At 35.9% G+C, this 23,745-nt stretch overlaps 1 protein-coding gene across 10 annotated transcripts in view; it reads left to right on the top strand.

The window, feature by feature from the left end:
- LOC115222629 (synaptobrevin) overlaps positions 1-23,745 on the top strand; it is a 51,307-nt gene that overhangs the window by 9,602 nt on the left and 17,960 nt on the right. For 5 of the 10 annotated variants that reach the window (XM_036511506.1, XM_036511505.1, XM_036511510.1 and 2 more), the window contains 5 exons: positions 15,886-15,927; positions 16,813-16,918; positions 17,172-17,250; positions 19,230-19,309; positions 20,986-21,037. In XM_036511506.1, coding sequence (XP_036367399.1) covers positions 15,886-15,927; positions 16,813-16,918; positions 17,172-17,250; positions 19,230-19,309; positions 20,986-21,037 — 359 coding nt within the window. Of the gene's footprint in view, positions 1-15,885; positions 15,928-16,812; positions 16,919-17,171; positions 17,251-19,229; positions 19,310-20,985; positions 21,038-21,810; positions 21,863-23,745 lie in introns of all 10 variants that reach the window. The other 5 variants (XM_036511511.1, XM_036511507.1, XM_036511509.1 and 2 more) reach the window with 2 other exon arrangements.

The following is a 23,745-nucleotide window of genomic DNA, read 5'->3' as shown; positions in this document are numbered from 1 at the left end:
GAGAATTTTAATTTGAGGAAATCATCACCACATATGTTTGTCGTTGATATTTATCATTTGTTTTTCAGTGATGGGCTCAAAAATAACTAATGAAAACATGCCTATTTTTGTTGACTAAAATTAACACAATTGTATATGCATAAGTGCATATATATCACAGCTGAACATCTTTCTCATTTACAAATGCACATTTATCCATCTCTCAGTACAACTGACAATTGGACACTTTTCTCTCTCTCATATACAGATGAGCACCTCTCACACACTTAGCCAAGCATCTCTTTCTCTCTGACACACACACTCAACTGAGCATCTCTTTCCTTCTCTTTCTCTTGCACTCAGCCAAGCATATCTCTTTCTGTCTTAACTAAGCATATCTCTCTCATTCGGCTGAGCACCTGCCTCTTGCACTCGGCTGTTGTACGCAAACCGAGTGTCTCTCTCTCTCTGTCCCTTGCACCCAAACCAAGCATCTCTCTTTGTATCTTGCTCCCAAACCGAGTATCTCTCTCTCTGTATCTTGCACTCAAATCGAGCATCTCTCTCTCTCACTCAGCCAAGCATATCTCCCTTGCTCACCCAGCCAGGCATATCTCCCTCCCTCACTCAGCCAGGCATATCTCCCTCCCTCACTCAGCCAGGCATATCTCCCTCCCTCACTCAGCTGGGCATATCTCCCTCACTCAGCTGGGCATATCTCCCTCACTCAGCTGGGCATATCTCCCTCACTCAGCTGGGCATATCTCCCTCACTCAGCTGAGCATATCTCCCTCCCACATACGCCCAAGCATCTCTCCTCTCCTGCATACACCAGGACATCTTTCTCCCTTGCTCTCCCCCACATACACTCCCTTCCTCACATAGGTTGGATCACTTCTCTCCCCTCTCCATGTAGGCTAGGACACATCTCTCTCTCCCACATACACCAGGGTCTCTCTCTTGCTCTCTTACACACACCAGAACATCCCTTTCTCACTCTTTCTCCAACATACATTGAGATATCTCTCTCACTCCCTCAAATACACAAGAACATCTTTTTCGCTCTGTCTGTTTCCCTCTCCCTATCTCCCTCTCCGTCTCTCTCCATCCTCCTCTCTCCATCCCTCCCCTTCTACCCCCGTCTCTCTCCCCTTATCTCTCTCCCCTTATCTCTCTTCCCTTATCTCTCTCCCCTTATCTCTCTCCCCTTATCTCTCTCCCCTTATCTCTCTCCCCTCATCTCTCTCTCCTTATCTCTCTCCCCTTATCTCTCTCCCTCCCCTCTCACTGATCTCACTCTCCTCACCCTCCCTCCCCTCTCACTGATCTCACTCTCCTCACCCTCCCTCCACTCACTCTCTTCTCACTCTCCTCACCCTCTCTCCTCACCCTCTCTCCTCACCCCCTCTCTTCACCCCCCTCTCCTCACCCCTCTCTCTTCACCCCCCTCTCTTCACCCCCCTCTCCTCACCCTCTCTCCTCACCTTCTCTCCTCTCCCTCTCTCACTGTTTTTTCCTCTCTCTCCCTCACTCTGTTTCTCTGTCCCACATATACTGGAACATCTCTTTGTTTCACACATGCTTTAATGTCTTTCCTTTCACATACATAGTTCAGTGTGTCCCCCTACATAGTGAAAAGCCTACAAGGGATCCTCATGTCTGCTTGTCCTACTAGACATCACATCCAAATCTCTCCATCCTAGCATATTGTACTGATGAAAAAAATATCTACTGAATAATGCAGTTGTGCATACTCCAAACTGGCAATGATGAGCATAGCTTTAATACTTTTGATTGCATATCTGCTTTGTCAAGATTAATTTGAGGCTAAACAATCTCTCTTTCTGCTCTCTCTCTCTCTCTCTCTCTCTCTGACATACAAACGTGCTGGCTTATGGTTGTCCATTGAATCTTGGCAGTTCTTTTGATTACTACAGCCTTCCCAGTCATGTTTTTTAGGGTTCAATCCCACATGGATAAGGATCTTCCACATAGTCCTAGGGTGACCAAAGTTTTGAGTGGATTTGATAGTCAGAAACTGAAAGAATCCTGTTGTGTGTGTGTGTGTGTGTTTGTCTTGGCATCATGTGATGATTTCAAATGAGCATCATTTGCTTCCACTCTTCTCTGAGAATCAGGTCTGGTCATGGGGAAAATACAAGGGGGGAGGTACCCAAAAGTAACTGGAGACATTCTCTATGGGATAAACCCATTGTATTGGGTTGTTCAGAAAGTTTGTGCTAAGTTTTAAAGGAAAGAAAAAGGTCAATAAATACTTGCCATTACATTTTTAATCAACCAAATGTGAACCATTTTGTTGCACAATGTGTCTCCATCTTTCCTTTAACTTGAAAATACCCTCTTCCCAGAATTGAGGTGGTTTCATGGCAAAGAATTCATCAAGGTATCTTTTTACGTCGTCCAAGGAATTGAAATTTTTACCATTAAGACTATTCTGCGGAGACCTGAATAAGGGAGAATCCGAAGGAGCAATATCTGGTGAATATGGAGGGTGGAGTAACACATCCCAGCCAAGCTGCAGCAATTTTTGTCTGGTTCCCAAAGAAATGTGTGGTCTTGCATTATCATGTTGGAAAACAACACCCTTCCTGTTGGCCAATTCTGGACGTTTCTCTTGAATTGCTGCTTTTAACTCACCCAGTTGTATGCAGTATTTCTCAGAATTGTCTGGCTACTTGGGAGAAGCTCATAGTACAGAATTCCTTTCCAATCCCACCAGACACAAAGCAAGACTTTTTTAGGGTGAAGACCCGCTTTTGGGGTGGCTCATGTCGCTTACTCTGAACATTTCGGTAGATAATCCATTTCTCATCACCTGTCACAATTTGCTTTATCATGCGATCCAAAAGGTTCTTCTCACTCAACTCATGTGGTACCCAAACATCGTAGCAATTTGTATACCCAAACTTTACCAGGTGCTCATGAATGATGGATTTTGATAGGGTGAGGCTTTCTGCCAATTCTTGGGTTGTGCAATGTGGGTTATTCTCAAATAATGACTTGATTTGGTCATCATCTGTGGTGGATGGTCTGCCTGAGCACTCTTTATCAATAAGGCTACAATCTCCAGCTTGGAACCTTGCGAACCACTTCCGTACAGTTCGTTTGGATAAAAAAAACACCACCGTGAGCTGTGCATATTTCTTTGGTTGCTTGTGAGGCATTTTTCCCTTTACGGAAAACGAAAAGCATAAAGTGCCGAAAATGAACTTATCTTCTATTTTAAAGGGTTACAGAATTAAGACAGATTATAGGAACATAAATCTTCTTCCACGAAAAGATAGCTTAAACTGTGCTCTAAATGGGGGTGTAGTCAAATCCTATTTTATGGACTCAACCATGTTCTAAAATAAGTTGAAAGGTAAGCTACTATAAATCCGTACGAACTTTCCAGACAACCCAATAATTCAGGCTTCTATCACTAGAAGTCACTTGATGCCACCCTCAGGCATCAGTTCGCCAATAAGCAGCATTGAGTGCAGTTGAACTGCTATGTGATACCTCTTTGTTTTGCAGTGCATCGCCCCTGTTCATCAGCTTTTGTGGTGGCTGAAATGAAGGAACAGCGTACTTCCATGAAATTGTTTTCTGCTGAAACAGCTTACAAGGACGCTATTGTGAGCAAAACACAAATTTATGTGTGGTTTCCACACTCTAGGAATGGTCATTTGCTGCTTGAAGGCCAACCTCATTCAGGATGGCCATTGACCTTCTGAAGGAATAAAGAGTTCATGAACTGATCTTGAAGGACCATCACTGAACAACAGTTGATATGACTGGTGTATCCTGGAGCTCCTACCAACGAATTTTGAGTGAGGAATTGCAAATGAAAAGAGTTGCAATAAACTTGTGCCTCGCTTGCTCATGGAAGATCAAAAGTTGTCATGAGTGTGTTATGAACTGAATGAACAGTTGGAAGTTGATCTGGACCTTTTTTTGATGATGAAAGCTGGTGCTGTGGAATTTGCAGATGTGGAAGAGTTGAAGAAAGAAATGATGGAGGTGTTTAAAGGCATCACTCTGCAAGAGTTCCAGCACTGCTTCAGACACGGTAAAACATGCCTGAACTGATGCATTGCTTCAAATGGAGAATACTTTGAAGGCGATAAAAGTGTAAACGTGTAAAACTAAATGAATAAAATTATATTGCAAAATTCCAGTTTCTTTTGGGTACCTCCTCGTATCTTGCTTGGGAGTATGAGGGTTGGCAACAAAAAGGCCATTCAGCTGTAGAAAATCTGTCTCAATTTCTGTTTGAGCCATGCAAGCACAGAAAGTACATATTAAACCAATGTCCTATTTGCAACTGAAGCTGCACATCAAAGATTAGGATGATGATCCTAAACCTTCAAGTACTATTTAGGTTGCAGACAAAATTCTTTGTTTTGCCCCTATATTCCTCTTCGATTCCTCTCTGACAGCTGGCAATGACTTTTGGAAGGTTGTTGTTGATCCTTGAATGAATTGTCAAATGGTCTTTAAACCAGTTATTTTACTTTCCAACCAGGCATTGCTCATACTGTAACTGGTTGTAGAGGATTCTATGGAGATGTGAGTCAAGTGTGTGAACTATATGTCCATGTAGTGTCACAGATCACTCTATACAAGTTGATGTTTGTCTAGGTTGATCAGTGCTGTTGGTTTTCGTTCAATGGAGATATTTGTATGCACAGACCTATCTTACCATGTAAATGAAAGAATCTTCTTGAGACACTGGATGCTAAAGGACTCCAGAAGCATTTCGGATAGTCCTTAATTTACACTTTACAGGAAACTCTTTCCAGTTGACAAAGATCTTGGTAAGAAACCTGTAATTTAGAATTTTTTTCATCTTGTGCAGAGTCATTGGAAATGATGCAAGGTAGTTATTGTTGTTGTGCTGAGAAAGTAATTGGAAGGGTGGTACCATGTGCTATTGATAAATGATTTGCCAATTGCATTCTTTCATTACTATTCAGTCTTCAGCATGCTATAAGCTCAGATTTGAACTTTGTGGTGATCTACTGCTTTATGTTGGGAAAACTTTTATCAACTAAAAAGTTAATAGATTATCCTGTTTTATCCTTCTGTGTAGTATAGGTAAAGAAAATCTTAAGCATTTCAGGAACTGGTGTACAGTCATACATAACCCGTTTTTACAGTTGATGCACAGACACATCTGTCCTCCAAATACTCATACTATCATCCTTATGCAGAACTAGTAGATGAGTTTACACAGTTTTGGGTAGGCAGCCAGTTTCTGAGAACACCCTCATAAGTTTTCCTGTTTGCTGTGTCAAACATTTGGCAGATCCACAAATGCACTGAACAGATCCTAATGTTGCTCTTTGCATTTCTCCTAAAGCTACCTTGTAACAATGATTGTATCAAGAGTGCAAAGATGGACTATCTTCCTTTTTCACACACTGTGTCTAGCTTACATATATACTTTTTCACACTAAGAATTTTGTTGCATGCACATATAACAATAGTTGCCAATGAATTAAATACATCTAATACTGAGCAATATATTCTCTCTCTCTCTCTCTCTCTCTCTCTCTCTCTCATGCACTTAGCAATTTCACTGATTTGTCCTCTTGTTTCAGCAAATAGAAAATCCATTTTGCTTCCAAAATATCCTAAGTCCTTGCTACTTTCAATGACTTCCTTTAGTTATTTCATTTTAGAGGAACTTAGAATTCTCCCTGTATACTCACTATTTTTACACCAGCAAAGTTTAGAAAAATGGTAATATGCATGCATGCTCTTCTTAAATTCTTGTTTGTTTTTTGTTTCTCTTTGAATTTATTAAATTTCATTTCAAATTTTCACTTTACGTTTTTTGGTTTGATGCCATTTCAGTTTATTTACATTTATAGGTTTTGTACCGCCTCCATCGAAAGCTATCAACTCCTAACTAATGAAACATGCTTGTTTTTGTTGACAAGACTGAACACAGATTTATAAATATGCATATATATCATAGCTGAACATCTTTCTCCCCTCCCCCCCTCCAGTATTTCTAGAAGACTCATACATAGATTGGATATATTTTGGTAAACGTGGACAATCAAATTATATTGAGCAGTAGTAGGTAAGACAACAAATAAACGTGTGTGGACAGATACATACAAAGTTAACTTTGCCATGGTCTGTGTCTGATTTCACTGCATAGCACCTTAGGTAAGTGCTGATAAATATCCTGTGAATGAAATTTGAATTGACAAACTGGAAAAACATATTAGCAGAGGATATACTCATTAACCATAAACTAATATTTGAAACAAAAGAATTTGGTATTTAGTCTATTCAAACTTTACATACTCTTCTGATCACTCTGCCATTGAAATGCAGTAAATCATTTATTGGTCGGTTGAAAATCTGTAACCACAAAGTCAAAATTACTGTTTTTTAAATCTCAGTGAGATATTCAGCAACAGTACTTTGTAGTAAAGATTGTTTGCCAACATAACATGGCAGTCCTGGTTTAGAACTAATGTTGCTGTAATTTAGCCCCAGGAGAAATTACAGCAACATTAGTCCTAAACCAGGACTGCCATGTTATGTTGGCAAACAATCTTTACTACAAGTTCATAAAACACAAAGTATAAAATAATCCTTGTGGATATTCGTTTCTATTTAAGCGTAGTGGGTCCCTAGTAAAATAAGTTGTAGGTGAAGTGACATGTATAAGCTTGGTCCATCTTTTATTCCTCTGTCTAGCAACACATTTCATAAAATCAGGTGACTGTAAAACTGGTTTGAAGAATTTAATGGCATTATTCTAAAATAACTATATTCACCTGGATTGGCCAAGCCAATTCTGCTGGCTACAGCATTTGCTCCATTCCCCTCATGCTCTTGCCATTCTCCTCTACATTGTTCCAAACATTTTTTTAAAGTCCTCTCCCCCACCTGATTGGAGGTCTTCTGTGTGGTCTCTTCCATTTGCATGGGTACCACTTGACAACTGCATGGGTCCATTGATTGTCTATAAACCTTGCAACATGACCACCCAATTTTAGCTTTGTATGGTGGTATTCTGTGACGATGTTCTTCACTCCAGTTATATCCCTGGTTGATCCTGCCTGTAGTCATATGTTTATCTCAAAGCTTAAGCAATGCTATACAAACTGGATTTCAGGGGTTCAGCAGTTGGCTTGAAGATCAACCATACAAATACCAAGTTCATACGATCTGAGGGTTTACCAATTGGTCACCTAACAGTTGAAGGTAATGAAATAGAAGAGGTGAGCAGCTATGTGTATTTCGGTCCAGAACTGCCTATGAGGCAAGAGATAGAGAATGAGATCTCATGAAGGATAAGTGCAGGGTGGAGAGCATTGAACTTGGTGAAGGAGGATGTGCTGAAGGTAAACTTAATCTCTTTGGCAACACGGTCTTGCCTGCAATGCTATGTGCCTGTGAGACTTGGGCCTTGAAATGAAAACACCAACAGAGCCATGGAAAGGTTGATGTTGAGAATCTCACTAAGAGATCATGTCTGGAATGAGATCAAGGACAATAACTATTACAATCAAATAAAACAACCCAAGTCGTTCTTTTGTATTTTTGGGGGCTTTCTGGCAAGTGCCCTTGTACCTCTAAAAGTTAAGGGCAAAAAAAATGTTGATAAAATTTAACCATTAAAGATTTTGGGAAATTTAAGTTTCTCTTGCAGCTTTATAGAATATCCAGTGAGTAATCATTTCAATTTGTTAGAATTATCATGTATCAGCTTCTCTTGCATACCTGACTATTTGTGATTTAAAGGATTCCAAAGACACACTTCAAGATTTGAAGAATATCCATTAAGTTCTATTTACATATTTGAATAGTCTTACATTGGAACTCTGACTATATTTATTACTATGATAGAATTTCTAGATCAGTGTATCAAATTGCATATTTCCTCCCCACTGGTGTAATTTTGCAGTAAATATTCTGAATTTAGGTACAAATTTTTCCATCTCTTCCTTGAAAAGCACATTTACAGCATCAGAAATAGATTCAGAAGGGAAAAAACTGATCTCTAATGGAAGTGATAAAAATCCTTTTTAGCATCTCTTTGGAGCTCTTAAAGGATTTCTTTTCTTTTTTTTCCCATTTCTTAATAACAGTTTACATTTGTACAGAAGTGATATATTGTGAATAGTACCAAAATCTTCGTACACAAGTTTTGTAAACATGGAGGGACAATCTTGATTGATAATTCACTGGATAGCTAATCAGGCAAGATCGTTTATTGCCAAATTGATATATAAAAACTATATTAGGGGCTACTGAAGCTTTACATTCATCTTAACAGTAGTCATGTCCCATCATTTGTGCAGCTTTTCATATTTTCTATTAACTCATTTTTGCAAAATGAACCTATTTCGAACATCATCTGCTTGTTGATTTCTTCAATAATATTCATTCGTGTCTTCATTTCTTTCATGACATGCAAACACTAGCAACGAAGCACAATTTTCCCCATTTACCTTCACCGTTTTCTCACTTTCCTCTTACTGGGCAGCCATGTATCTCCTTCACAGCAAGACTCCTGTTTCTGTCCCTCTATTTACACTCAAGCCTCTCATCACCTGGCACAAAGCCGCTTCACTCAAATACTATTTCCCTCTCAGTTGAGAGGTCTCTGTCTTGCATACTGCTAGATGGCCTCGCTAAATTGCACCCAGTACAACTGTAAACTGGTTGGCATTAGGAAGGACATGCAGACAGCAGAATTTGGTGCAGTCAACTGACTTGCCAGCTTGTCAAACCATTCACTCCATGCCAACATAGAAAACAGATGTTAAATGATGGTGATAGAACCAAGTTGAACTGCTAACAAAATTTCAAACATAAATCTTGCCAATTATTTCTTTCAAAATGTCTCCTGACACTTCTTCTATATGCCACTGGACTGTAGTTTCAGTTTCACCTCCAAGAACACATCACCACTTCTTTTGCTAGAAGGACATGGCTGTCTGTGGTTTTAACTTAGTTTTCATTTAACAATTGTAAGTGAAACATCAAAGGATACGTTTTACTGTTTTGATGGAAAGTACCACCACTTAACCCAATCATTATTTCTAGAGCATTACTTTATGCTTAAAAATAGTCAAATATCTTTGTCTTTGACTTCAGGGTTAGTTTTCTCAAGTTACCAAGTAAGAATGCAACTTCATTGAATATTTTTGGACAAACTAAATACTAGAATAATAATAATACCATTGTTCACTATGGATATAAATTTCAGCTGTAAGTTGATCTCTGAATGTGTTTTTTCTTTCATATGTTCATATTTCTAAAGGATAGAAAGATTAGTAAATTAGGATGGTAGTTGGCAGCCAGAGGAGTTGCATTTTGAATAAAATAATGAGATTCGTGGAAGTTTGGAAGTGAGATGGAGCAGAGATAGTTGCAATTAATAATGGGAAAGTTCATTAAGCATAAATCAGGAATTCGGGGTTTTTTTGTTTTTTTAAAGATCATTGATATCAATTGATTTTACTTTTTAGAAAACCCAAGAGATTGTTTTTCCTATCTTCTGTTATAATTTTCCATATTTTTATTGTACCAGCTCAGGGAAAATAATTTAACATTTATGTCTTGGTGATATAGTGTTATGGTATGTAATGTAATTCAGTTAAGTAATGATCCACATGGAATTTCACAATACTCATTTCCAAATCTTAGATTCTGGGGAGAGAATTATTGTAAGCAGGTCTTTGTTTGAAGAGCTGAGAAAAATGCAGTTCTCTTGGTCAAAGACTATATAAACGGAAAAGATGAAATTTTGTTTTATTTTTAAATGGAGAAATGAAGTCAGAGTATTTTGTACTTACGGGAAAATTCCAGCTTTCATAATTTGGAATGGCTATACTTGAATTGAAATTTATTCCCATTCTTGCCCAGCCTATATGATATGGCCAGAGAGATTGCATCTGGTCACTGATGCTGCATGCAATGACTATATTTTGAAATGGTTTCTGTAAATTAGTTTTGTAAAAAATTTGTTGCTACATTGTTCAGCTTGGTTAAACTTCCAGGCCTTTACATACCCTTGAGAAGACCAAGTATACTCCTGGAGGCACATATGTCCCAATTTGGAAGCCATGTTTAAAAACAACTAATAATTTTTACAATATGGTCATTGAATTATAGAATTAATGCACTTACTAGCAAGGAGACCAACTTGCTACAGAAAGCCAAGAGATTTTCACTTTACATTGCTACCATCTTAGATAAATGAAAGAAAAATCTGATGATATATTCCTTCTTTGCTCCTCAAAAGAAATGGTCACAGTTGGAATCAAGCCTTTGTTTATAGGCTTCTTTGAAGTAGAATAAGTTACCAAATATACAGCTTTTTCTGTCTTTTTCATTATGCATCCATGTGGAACACCACTGTTATGTATTTAATTCATAACATCTTATTTGAATCTAATACTTATTTTATTGATCTATTTGTCAGACTACTAAGTTACAGCACATAAAGGAACACATCATAATAGTCACACAAGTACATGATGGACTCCTGTACAGTTTGTGCTTACCAAATTCCACTCATCACTTACTGATTCAAACCTGTAGTTGAAGATATTTTCCCCCAGGATACCACACAATGGGACTGAACTAGGAACTGCTTAGCTGTGGAGTAAACTTCTTAAATATATGATCAAACTTGTACTTGTTTTGTGGTTTGGATATAGCATGTAATCATCATTACCGTTTAACGTCTGCTTTCCATGCTAGCATGGGTTGGACAATTTGACTGAGGTCTGGTGAACCAGATGGCTGCACCAGGCTCCAATCTGATCTGGCAGAGTTTCTACAGCTGGATGCCCTTCCTAACGCAAACCACTCCAAGGGTGTAGTGGGTGCTTTTACATGCCATTGGCACAAGGGCCAGTCAGGTGGTACTGGCAACGACCTTGCTTGAATGTTTTTCAAGTGCCAGTAAGGTGACACAGCTAACGATCACGCTCGAATGGCGTTTTTTATGTGCTACCAGCACGGAGGCCAGTTTGTTGCTCTGGCAACAATCATGCTCATATGGTACTCTTAGCGCTCCACTAGCACGGATGCCAGTCATTGAATTTGATTTCGATTTTGATTTCACTTGCCTCAACAGGTCTTCACAAGCAGAGTTTAGTGTCCAATGAAGGAAAGGCATGCATAAGTGGGATAGTTACACCCCTGGCATAGGTCATATGGTTATGGTCTCACTTGAGCTTACCAAGTCTTCTCAAGCACAGCATATTTCCAAAGGTCCCAGCCACTAGTCATTGCCTCAGTGAGGCCCAATGTTCAAAGGTCATGCTTCACCACCTCATCCCAGGTCTTCCTGGGTCTACCTCTTCCACAGGTTCCCTCAACCGCTAGGGTGTGGAACCTTTTCACACAGCTATCCACATCCATTCTTGCCACATGGCATACCAGCACAGTCGTCTCTCTTGCACACCACATCTGATGCTTCTTAGGTTCAACTTTTCTCTCAAGGCACTTACACTCTGTCAAGTATGCACACTGATATTACACATCCATCGGCACATACTGGCTTCATGCCTTGCGAGTTTACACATGTCCTCAGCAGTCACGGCCCATGTTTCACTGCCATGTAGCATGGCTGTTCGTACACATGCATCATACAGTCTACATTTTACTCTGAGCGAGAGGCCCTTTGTCACCAGCAGAGGTAAGAGCTCTCTGAACTTTGCCCAGGCTATTCTTATTCTAGCAGCTACAATTTCAGCGCACCCTCCCCCACTACTTCCTAGGTAACGAAAGCTATCAACTACTACTTGTTTTTCTCCCTGTAACGTGATGGAAGCTGTTCTCTGAGCATTTTCAGTGTTTATTGCGCCTGAGCATCTGCCACATACAAAAACTATCTTCCCAGTTAGCCTTCCTTTGACATTGCTGCACCTTTTATGTGTCCATAGCTTACACTGGGTACATCTTATAGAGTTTCTACCTATGCCTTTTCTACAGATCGAGCAGGGCCATCTACCTGAAGGGATTTGTGGTTTGTCTGCCTTCCTACTTATTAGGAATTTGGTTTTAGCTAGGTTGACTCTAAGGCCCTTCGATTCTAATTCTTGTTTCCACACTTGAAACCTCCTCTAGTTCTGATAGTGACTCAGCAATTAGAGCAAGGTCATCAGCATAGAATATTTGTTTTATTATATCTGAATGTAGATATAAAAATGTTCACATATTTTAAAAAAAAGTCATGTATAAGGGTTATAAAAGGTTGAAATGAAGAATGCATACAAATCTTAAAATAGGTTTTAAAAAAGCTTGATTGGAAAACGAGATGGATCATTTGCTTTCTTGAAAGAAATCCTATTTATATTTCTAAAAGCCATTTTTTGGTTTATATTGAAACGGTAGATGAAAAAAATGCATCTGTTGGTTTTGCTAATTGTTTCATTAGGGTCCACTTTCTCTATGTAAGCTATCGCACATACTTTTAATATGTAAACCTGCATAAAACTATACTGATGTTCATGAGTTTGGATAAACTCTTTTAATGTATGGAGAAAGAGATTCTCATTTCTCAGGACCATACAGCTTTTAGTCTATCTTCTAATCATGTTAGCCTTTACCGGCATTATATTCACAACCGTTCAGCAAACTGCAATTTTAAAATTGAGCCTCATTTTATGTTTTTAGCCATTAATGCTACAGGGAGATAATTACCAATAATCATGTTGGATTATATTATAATGAAATCTATAGCATCTAATAGGAGGAAATTCTTGATATTTTATGTGTTATAAACTGGAGGCTGTGATCTACAGAAGTGGTTAAAATAGTTTGGATTTTGGTTGCTATTAGAGCCAATATTATCCCCTAACTAGATTAACTCCTTTGTTGATTTCACAGAAGCACAAACCTTTGCCAAATGTGCATACCACCCCAGGACTATAATATTAACTGCTTTACTAGTATCACATAATTTCCACCCTGCTTCAATATAATATGCCAGTACTACTTGGGATACTCTATAACTTTCTCTGAATGTTGCCATTGATCACAACTATCCTTTCTATCTATTTAACTACTTATTGCCCCCTCCTGTCCCAATCATTCTTTTTCACACTCTATGCACATTAAATTTACTCATAAGCTCTATTGGTTGCTAAAAACTTGGATTTCTTCTCCAAATTCAGCAATTTCAAAATATATGATTAGGGCTATCAGTTAATTTTCCTCATTAGTTACCATGTAAAACTAAAGCCAAAGATGGAATTTAGTTTTTGTGTTAAATTTCAATGACATTTATCATTTAACGTTCATTTTTCTCATGGGTCAGATAGAATTTTTGCACTTTGAAATTGCACCACGCTTTCTTACCATCCCATATTTGCTTTAAATTTGGTTAATCTACTTTACATCCAATTGTTGGTGATAATCATTCATGAACATCTCACACAGCTCAATTATTCACATTTATATCTCGCATTTACATTAGACACTCACTAGATTCTGCTTGTCTCATTTTCTTTCAGTTTCTGTTATCATTCACACTTGATGACCATGTCTTTCTACCATGCAGTGCCATATTCCTTACATTAGCTTCACAATCAGCTTTTCACAAGAATAGAAATACTTAGGAACAGCTGTTTTCTGAACATTTTCCACATCTTTCTTTCTTGCCCGCTTGTCATCTGATTTCAGAAATTTATTATTAAAATGAGTATAAAATGTCGTGTGAATTGCTTGTTCTAATCATGCTATCAGCATTCATTTGTAGTTTGCACAGTTTTCATAAACTGCTCATTAAACTTTTGGCACTTCAGCTGGCCATATGTGGCCAAAACATTGTTTTATGTTCAAACCTGCCAAATGTGACCTCTCACACTTAGACTACTATGTTTAAAATTCCAAAGCTACAAGATAATACATGGTTAATTCAATGCAATATGAATAAACAAACATTACTTTTGAAAGAGTAATCTTCCTGCTAAAGGGTTAAAGTTTCCCAAACATCTGCCATATCACACACGCACGCACACACACACATAGCATTGTTGTCAACAGATGCAAAACAGAGCATTCAGTTGTTAGCTAAGAATTTCACTTGAGTTGTCTCTAGTCCTGACATTTATAGCTATATGTTTGGTTTAAAAAAAAAAAAAGAAAAAGCATCTTAAACCAAATTAGCTCTATTCTGAAATATCCTGTGTGTATAATGCTTTTCCTTTATCCTTGTATCATATGACAGTTGCTTAGCTCTGTCATTCCTGAGAGAAGATATTTTCGTACGGTCCTAGTTTAACAATATATGATTAATTTTTAAGACTAGCATTTTGTTTGAGGTAGATTTGCTTGTTGCTTCTAGCAGGTTAACCCTTTAGTGTTTAAACCGGCTATATCCGGCTCAAATATTCTATTCATTTTATGCTCAAATTGGCCAGAACCAGTATCTCACACCTACCCTGCAATGTCATTCTAAAAATAATTACATCTTTCAAATCTTGAAGCTACAAGATAATACCAGATTAATTTTTTAAAATGTAAATGAATAAAGATTACTTTTGACATATTAATTCGAATGCTAAAGGGTTAAGTGAGTACTTAGAAGCTCTGGAGACTGAGTATGAATTGTACTGTAAAGCCCTATCACAAGTCGTCTCACTGATTTAGTCCCTCAATGCTAACAAGTAGGTAAAGTTGATTTGAACATTTGAATGCTCATTGTTGAAATCAATTGAAGATTCATAACATTCTTGTCTTTCCTTGTTATGGAATGTTATTTTATTTTTTTTTTTTTTCTGATTCTTTACTTTTGCTTTCCACTTAAGCATTGTCTTTTAGGCTTCCATTTTCGTCTCCTGTTCCACATAACTACTTTTTTTTTTTCTTTTTGCAAACTTCTTTTTAAATTGAATCTTGCTGGCTCAGACCACTTGCCTTCTCAAATTGTGGGATCAACCTAACAAGAAATATGTCATCATGACCTTTTATTAAAAAAAATAATAATTTGTTTTTGAAGACACTTGAATCAAATTAGACCCATTAGATATTTAAGCCATGATCTTACAAGTTGATATTCTGCAACTACAGTTAGCCATTGTTTACAGCTTTTTTTTTAATGGTGATTTCAATGAACTTTTTCCAATAGGTCAAGAAATCATGTACAGGTTCCCTCATTGGCTCTTCATTTGATCAATCTGATGCGACCCTTAATATAGTTTGTGATTCTACTAAGTGTTTTTACTTTTTCAGTTACCCATCGGTTGCAAAGCATGGTGGGGTATATATATATACATACACATGTATATATATATATATATATATATATATATATATATATACACACACACACACACAACGGGCTTCTTTCAGTTTCCGTCTACCAAATCTACTCACAAGGCTTTAGTGCCTGAGGTTATTGTAGAAGACACTTGCCCAAGGTGCCGGCTGAACCCGGAACTATGTGGTTGGTAAGCTAGCTACTTACCACACACCCACTCCTGTGCCTGAAAAAAATAATTTTACTTTTTTTAGCACTCTGTTCATTTTCATATTTGGTGAATTTCTATTCATTTTAAAACTACTTATTACCCAAACCTTTTTAACCATATCACATTTTGATTTACGTGAATTTTCCTTTCTACCAGTGTATTTCTATTTTTCTGTTCCTCAATAATAATTGAAGTGAAAACTCCAGCATTTTCATAATCCTTCATATTTTGGGTATGGGATTTTCTGCTCTAGATGAATCAAAGAGGAGGAAATTTCTATTATATACACAGCTTGTAATATAATGTTGTTGATTTATACAGCTCCTGGAACAGCTTTTTACCATGTAAGTGTTGGTGAAAAAATATATAACGGATAAAAAAAATACTTCAAAGAAATCCTCGTTCTTTAGTGGCTAATGCATTTTTCTCCATGTTTACTTAGGTCTGGACCACAAAATCCACAGGCTGGCCCTGGGGGTCCACCGTAAGTACGGAGTTAATGTGCTGTAGCTACTGCTCATTGTTGTAATCACTGTTGACTCTGTAAATTTATTTTAATTTTTTGTTTATACTGCACTCTATAGAACTATCTCTTTCAGTTTTTTTAGTTTTCTGTGCTTATATTGTACAGATGCTGCATGTATAAATGCTTGAAATTTTATGTACTGTTCTGTTGGACACATTATACAACATCCCAAAGATGTGTGTGTGTGTGGATATATATATATATACATATATATATATACACACACACACACAAGTGTGTGTACTCTTTCTATCTTGATTTTATATAATTTTTTCTTTTTTGTAATTCTTTTATCTTATATTTATGAAAATCTCTTTAAGTTGATTTCCAGAAACAATTTCTCTATAGCAGTTATAAGGTAGCAAATCTTCTTGATTTCCATAAGGTTGTTGAAATGTTTCTAGTTTAGTGTAATATCTTCATTTGAGATAATTTTATTGTCTTAAAAAAATACATTGAATTTACTTCTTTTTTCATTGCTAAAAATTAAGTCATGCTTGTCTTTTTGATATATCTTGCCAAAAAATTGTTTTATCATTTTTTGTGGGGATGTACAGTATGATTAATCCAATCTTGTTTAAGTATTAAGCATGAAGTTTTTTAGCTTTGTAAGTTTGTTTGCTAATTAAAGTTTGTTTTGAATAATCAAAATAAATTATTGATTACGGAGATAATTATTTTATTCCTTTAAAATATAGTTATCAACTAAATTTGTCAGATTGCTTTCAGTTAGTTTTTGTATTAGATTCCTTTTAAAGTAAGATGTCTAAATTATGAAACTTATTTGGATTAAATTCATTTCAAAAGCAAAGTGTTAATTTATTGTCTAATATATTTCTTTAGGTCAGGCCCACCACAGCCTGGTGGCCCTCCCGGCCCACCACAAGGCCCTCCTCAGCCTGTCCAGCAAAGTAAACGGTTGCAACAAACACAGGCTCAAGTTGAAGAGGTAATTCATAAAATTCTGTTCATGCTTTATTATTCAATCTTAATTTTTGCAAAGTGAGTCATTCAAATTTTTTGTGTAAGACTATCTTTACTTTCATTTTTTTCATACAGTTTTCTTAAAAATTTCTTTTACCAGCTTAAAATATTTTTCATAAAGTAATGAAAATGGTTATTTGAAGCATAAATTACTAATGCTGTTGCATTTTATATATTTATATATATATATATATATATATATATTTCTTTTTCTACAGGTTGTAGATATTATGCGCGTGAATGTTGATAAAGTTTTGGAAAGAGATTCTAAAATCTCTGAACTGGATGACAGAGCAGGTTAGTTTTATTAAAACTTCATTTCTTACATGACATGCAAATATAAATTTTGAATTTATCTAAATCCCCATCTAAACGACTGGCTAATTTGGAATCTAATAAAATGAAACTGAAAATGTTTTTGTCAGGCTTGAGAATTCTGTTTGGTGTATTGTTAAAAAATAGTGTAATTTAATCAATGTATTCTGTCAGTAATAGTGTATCTACCTGTTCATCTGATATTAACATGTAAGTAACTTGCACTCAAGACAAATTTCTCACCTGATGTCTCTAGCTGATCTTTACTGTCACTAATTCAACTTTACTCTGAAAGATGGCGCAGTCACTCTCTCTCATCTGGATAGCAGCATCAAAAATTTCCAGTTACTTCCGTTCAATGTACTTCTGTCCTGGTGACTTCAGTGTTCACATCTCTTAGCTCTTGTCTTCTTTTCACTCTGTTGCTCTGAACTTTCTACAAAATTATATTTTCATCATCGTTTAACATCTGCCTTCCATGCTGGCAAGGGTAGGACAGTTTGACAGGAGCCGGCCAAGCAGCATCCTGTACCAGACTTCTGTGACTGTTTTGGCAGGATTTTTACAGCTGGATGCCTTTCTTAACACCAACCACTCAGCAGAGTGGACTTAGTGCTTTTTACATGGCACAAGCACAAGTCAGGTCAGCTTTGACAAGGGTTTTACAGCTGGATGCATTTTAAGTAGCACCTGCACTGATAGGGTCACCATGTAACCTGCAAGACAAAGATCTTTTAGGAGGGGAGGGGGCATTGAAAGAGGTGATGATGAAAGCTTATAGTGAGACAGAAATGTGTTTTGCTGTAGAGGAGGTACAAGGTTGCCCAACCGGAGAGAGGGAGAGATCAGGAATGAAGACAGAAACAGGTGTGCTGTCACAAAGGAGATACATGGTTATCTAACCTGATGAAAATGAAGGAGACAGAGTGGGGAAAGTGCTGGGCATACTCCCAATGGACAGGGATCAGAATATAAATGGGATGGTCAAGTAAAGGAAGAGAGAGATATGGATGGTGGCAAGTGCCAGGGCATACCTTTGAGGTTTGAAGGTCTTAATATAAGTGGCAGGATATTGCCAAAGAAGTGTGATTAGAGGGGGGAGAGGAAGTGTGAGGTGAAAACCTGGGTATATAGAGTAGGAGGGGGCTTGCTACAGAGAAACAGTACCATGAGGACAGGATTGGGGAATGAGAGATAGGCATAGTGTATGAAGGAGGAAATGTAAGGAAGAGAAGAGATGTAGTTTGGTTTGTTGGTGTAGGGTATATGAAAAGTTTTCTTATGTGTGGGTGGAACTTCCTTATTTATGTTTCCGATTGATACACGTTCTATATCCTTTCTGAATCTTGCTTAACCCAATGAATCAATTTATTATCACTCATACTGCTTTTCATCACCCAACCTGAACTTTTAACTTGCCTATTTCTCTCCTGAATATCAATCCTCAAGAATTTCCTCCTGTTTCTTTTGCAATTGTTTGTACTAAACATATAATTACAATCCTGCCAATCTCAGTTGATCTGTGAAAGCTATCAACATTTTCCTATAGTACAAATAGAATGAGGAATTGAGAGAACGTTATTAAATAGGTCATTAAAAAAGCTGTGTTTTGGGTGTGACATACTGGTAAACTGTTGTTGTGCAGAAACTGACAGAAAAGAATACTTGAATAAACTTGGGTTGATGATTCTTTTTAATGAAGTTGTTTGACAGGCTCTCTCTTGGCTATTACATTTTTTCCATTTCATTTGTTTGGAAATTGTAACAAATACAGCTGACGAATGTAAAAGCATCTTTTCTTAAAAACTATTACACCATCTTGTTGCATAGTTTTTTCTTGACTTGTAAAATATCCCTAGACATGAAGTAAACTTCCTAATTTTGTTTTAAATGGTTTGTAATATTTTGTCTTATAGCACTTTAGGCTATCTTTTAACATAAAAAAAAAAATTTCTTTTTAGATGCACTTCAAGCAGGTGCCTCACAGTTTGAAGCAAGTGCTGGAAAACTCAAACGTAAATTCTGGTGGAAAAACTGCAAGGTAGGTTTGGTTTTATGGTTAAAATCACACTCTCTCTCTTGGTAGTTGTTTTTATTAAATTTTGATAAAATTATATACTCTAAGACCTAAACTTATTGAAATTAATTGATCTAAAAGACGTATTCTTAAAACAATTTTTATTTATAAGTAAAAGTAAAGTATTACTAGGAAATATTTGACCTATATTGTATTAAATCTGAGGAATTTATTTTTCTAATGAATTCATATATAATGAAACAAATGTTTTTAAAAGTCTAACTTTTAATTGCTGTTAAGTTCTATACTATCAAGTGGTCAAATGTTAATCTCTTTGAATATTTTAAACCCATTTCAAATGTGTGGTTGTATACTCTCTCTCTCCCCCCCCCCCCCCACAGCTTTTACATCATCTCTCCTACACCAGCCCCCCGCCCCCACAACAACTCTTGCTCCTCTCTTATTATCTCTTCTTGGATTCTTGCCACTCATCTATTTCGTCTCTTTCATCTTCCCTTCCCCTCAGGCCTACCATTCATACTCACTCTTATAATGCAGAATACCCCCTCTACACAACCTGTCTCATCACCTTTACAGTTCTATCCTTTCCTTTCTTGCTAACCATTGACCCTGACCTTCCTCCCCCCCCGTTTCCTTCCCTCCACTACCTGCTCCTCCACTACCACCACACTGCTAAAAAACTGTTCCTCTTATCATTCTTTACTGTCTTTCATTACCTTGCTAAAAATTATTATGCTGTTAAAGTCTCCTTCAGTTTTAGGGGCCACTTTAAGTTCTTTTTTAGTCTTCTTGGTAGCATGAAAATGCAACTAGTATGCTCTGTCAAGTGGTTGTTAGGGTATCCAGCCTTGGAAACCACAATAAAAGACATTGGAGCATGTCTTGGTCCTATGATTTTTTGGATCCTATTGAATCTTCCAATGCATCTTTGCTTGGAGAGTGGCAGTTAAACGATGAAATATATAGTTAATTTATATCTGTATATTATTTTACTAAGTTAAAGTGACTTTAAAGCTGTAAAAGTAATTTTCTTATATCCTCATAATTTGTGAATTAATTTTGGAATCTTATTCTGGATTAAAAAATATGTACAAAACATTATTTAAAAAATTTTTAAAGCATTTAAATTTCTTTTTTAAAATGTATTTATTTACATTGTAGAATGTTCTTGGCACTATTTTATACATGTAAGAATAGTCTTTCAACAGCTTTAAAAAATATAGTGTTCAGATAATTAAATATGTTGACTCATACTCTCTGTAATTCTAAAATATTAACTGTTACCCTGCTAAAAGCCACAGTCATGACTTTCCATAAGATTACATTAGGCTACGATTGCGGCTTTAAATAAGCTCTGTTTTTAATTGTACATAAATTCGAATTAGATGTGCCTGCTTCATTTTTTTGTCTCCATGAGTTGTGACATAAGAAGCTTATCTTCAATTTGCCTTTGTATGTAATTTGGCAGGATAACAGTTAAGATCTTCAATTATGGATACTTGATCCATAACACATATCTTATATAAAAATGAAATGTGATGACCATTTCCTTTCTTCTCTTTGTTTTCTTTCGATTAAATAATTAAGGAGTTTAAATTTTAGAATGTATACAGCCTGGTAGAATTATTTTATGAACATGGTATGATAAATCATGAAGCCTTATTACTGGATAATTTCAGATGATGATAATTCTTGGTGCGATTGTGGCAGCCATTGTCACTGTAATCATTGGTAAGTGCTGGTGCCATCGATTATCAATCACTTTCTTGTTGAGTTTGTTTACAACAGCTTCCTGGAAATTACACTTTTTTTTTTTTTTACCCACTCAGTATGATATGCAGTAATTTTCTGCTTGTTTTAAATTTTATCTTTTATAAAATGAGCAGAAAGTATGGGTTACTGTGTGAAAATATGTTGAGTGGTAAAAAATGAAATAAAAAAAAAAAAATAATCTTTCAACCAGATGAAAGCTGATTGTTACTGAACCAACATCTTGAAAGTGTTTTTCTTTTCTCCAGCACTGAATGCCAATTTAGAAATTTTATTTCAAATTTTATATACTTTGACAATTTGCATTTGGATTTTTTCCCCATAGCACGCAAAGCAAATTTGCTATCTTTCTTTCATTCTTTCATTTTCTTTTTTTTTTTTTTTTCTTTTTCCTTCTTCTTTGAAATATATTCTGGAATGTCATTATTTTTTATCTTGCACTTGCACGCCAAATTTTTTTTTTTTTTTATGTCGAAATTTTAACCTCTTATATTAGATTGCTAATCATAAGATTTTATGAGAATGGCTCATCTACTCAATTTGAGATGAAATTTAAAAAGATAATTAAAAAAAAAAATCAGAAAGCATTTAAGCTGCTTTTGAGCATCAGTTAATTTTAACTTTTTCATAATGTTGAAGTCAATCTTTTTAGAGGTTAAACAATGTTATCTCTTTTTACTTATAATTTTTTTATTTATTTGCACTTTTGGCTTTTTTGAAATTCTCTTTTACAGATGATCGCTATTCTTGTTACCATTGTACTTGTGATTATTATCATTATCATTGGTAAGTTATTGTTGGTCTTACGAACTGCCATCTATTCTAACACTGTATTGCAAAGAAGATGTCAGTTCTTTTGTGCTGCTCTAATATTCTCTCAATTCCAGTGTATGAAATACCTCAATTTGTAATGCGTCTATTAACTCACTTTTTAAATGCTTTATATAATATACTAATTGTTTAATTAAAGATGGATCAGGTTTTCAATCCCAACTCTCAAAAACACTAAATTGGAAGTAATGTTAAATTTAATCAACTTTCTATGATAATCCTGTATATTATGTTACTATCTTCATTTCTGTTTTTCCATCTTTTGCAACTCTCTCTCTCTCTCTCTCTCTCTCTCTTTCTCTCAATTTAACTTTGTATTTAGCATTCATATTTGGATTACTTGCTCATTGAAAGTCAATCTAAGATTATTGCATGGTTAGTTCCATGTCTTTTGTATGATACCTTGTTTGGTTGCCAGTATTTTGACACCAAACGTAGTTAAGTCTTAATTACTTAATTTAGTACTTAACCGACCTGAATAACAAAGGCTGATAAAGATATTTTGATGCCAGAAATATTGGGTCCCAATCCGATTGAGTGAAGCTAGAACCAAACTAAAAATAGTTGGATCACATTCACTACGAGAGTATAACTCAGATTTCTCAGACAAATTGGCTGATGATAGGGCTAAATGATTTTTCCCTAAACAAAACACTACTCATGCCAATACATGAAAGAAGTTTGGAAAACCAATGTAATAGGTTCCTAGTTTCAGCTTCCTGTGTCATAGAAACCCAGATATAATTTTAGTCTGAGAGTCTGGATAGAAAACAGATGAGTCACTATTAGAACAACCATATACTTTCTTTATAATTTTGTGCAGATTATTAAAATGGTAGGAGTTTGACTGCTAATACAGTTTGTTTATACAAAATGTTGCTAGATAACATTTTCACAGCTAAAATTTGCATCAAAGATAGTTTCTAAGAGAAAGGAAGTTTATGGATTCCAGTTGCTTGTTAAGGATTATTGTTAATTCTGTGTTGATAAACTTCTCCATGACATACAGCTATTCTACAAAGAACTTGATATTCTGTGATTGGTTTCAGAGTTGTATCATTTAGTGAGGAAGCACATTATATACATGTTTATTGAAAACTCTTCTGCCACATACATTGATCCCTGTTGTATATCTCAGTGACTTATTCCATGATAAATTGTCAGTCGTGTTTATGTTTCTAATACTAAAAATTACTTGAGTGTACCATCTTGGATCTGCGAGTGATTAAAAAAAAAATTTTTTTAAGTAATTGCCATCTTTAATTGGTAAAAACAAGTTAGAATGAACAAAAGTATATAAAGATAAAAACAAAATAAGCACCTTGTGTATTACACTGCAGTAACCTGGAAGAAATGTTACGGGATTTCTTGGTAGATTTGGTAAATAGGAATTAAAAGGTTTCTTTTGACAACTAAAGAAATTTGCTCAGAGAGGTTACATATCTGAAATCAATTATAGAGATGTTAGCTGCTTATCTCCACTTGGCCAAAATAAGCTGAAGGTGCTGTGAACCATTTCATTTTGAAATGTTTTTAAAATGTTGTCTAAAAGCAATCTAAGAAGCTAATTAACCAGAAACTTGTTTCATAAATTAGCTTTCAAATTATCCCAATTATATATATTTTAAAGAATAATCCTAATAATGTGAACATTATTACATTTATGGATGTAAATATCGTCTGATCTATATTTTTAGCTCGTCTTTATTTTAATAATTAACTTTGTTTTTCTGACTTTAAAGTTGTTGCATTAATCTGCATTAATCTTATCAGTTGTTGTGAACAATTGTATCTGTAACCATAGTAAATATTAGTGAAATTGTTTACCTGACTTATAT

The sequence above is a fragment of the Octopus sinensis genome, linkage group LG20 (genome assembly GCF_006345805.1).
Source record: "Octopus sinensis linkage group LG20, ASM634580v1, whole genome shotgun sequence".
NCBI classification, from domain to species: Eukaryota; Metazoa; Mollusca; class Cephalopoda; order Octopoda; family Octopodidae; genus Octopus; species Octopus sinensis.
This window is presented reverse-complemented; position numbering and strand designations above follow the sequence as displayed.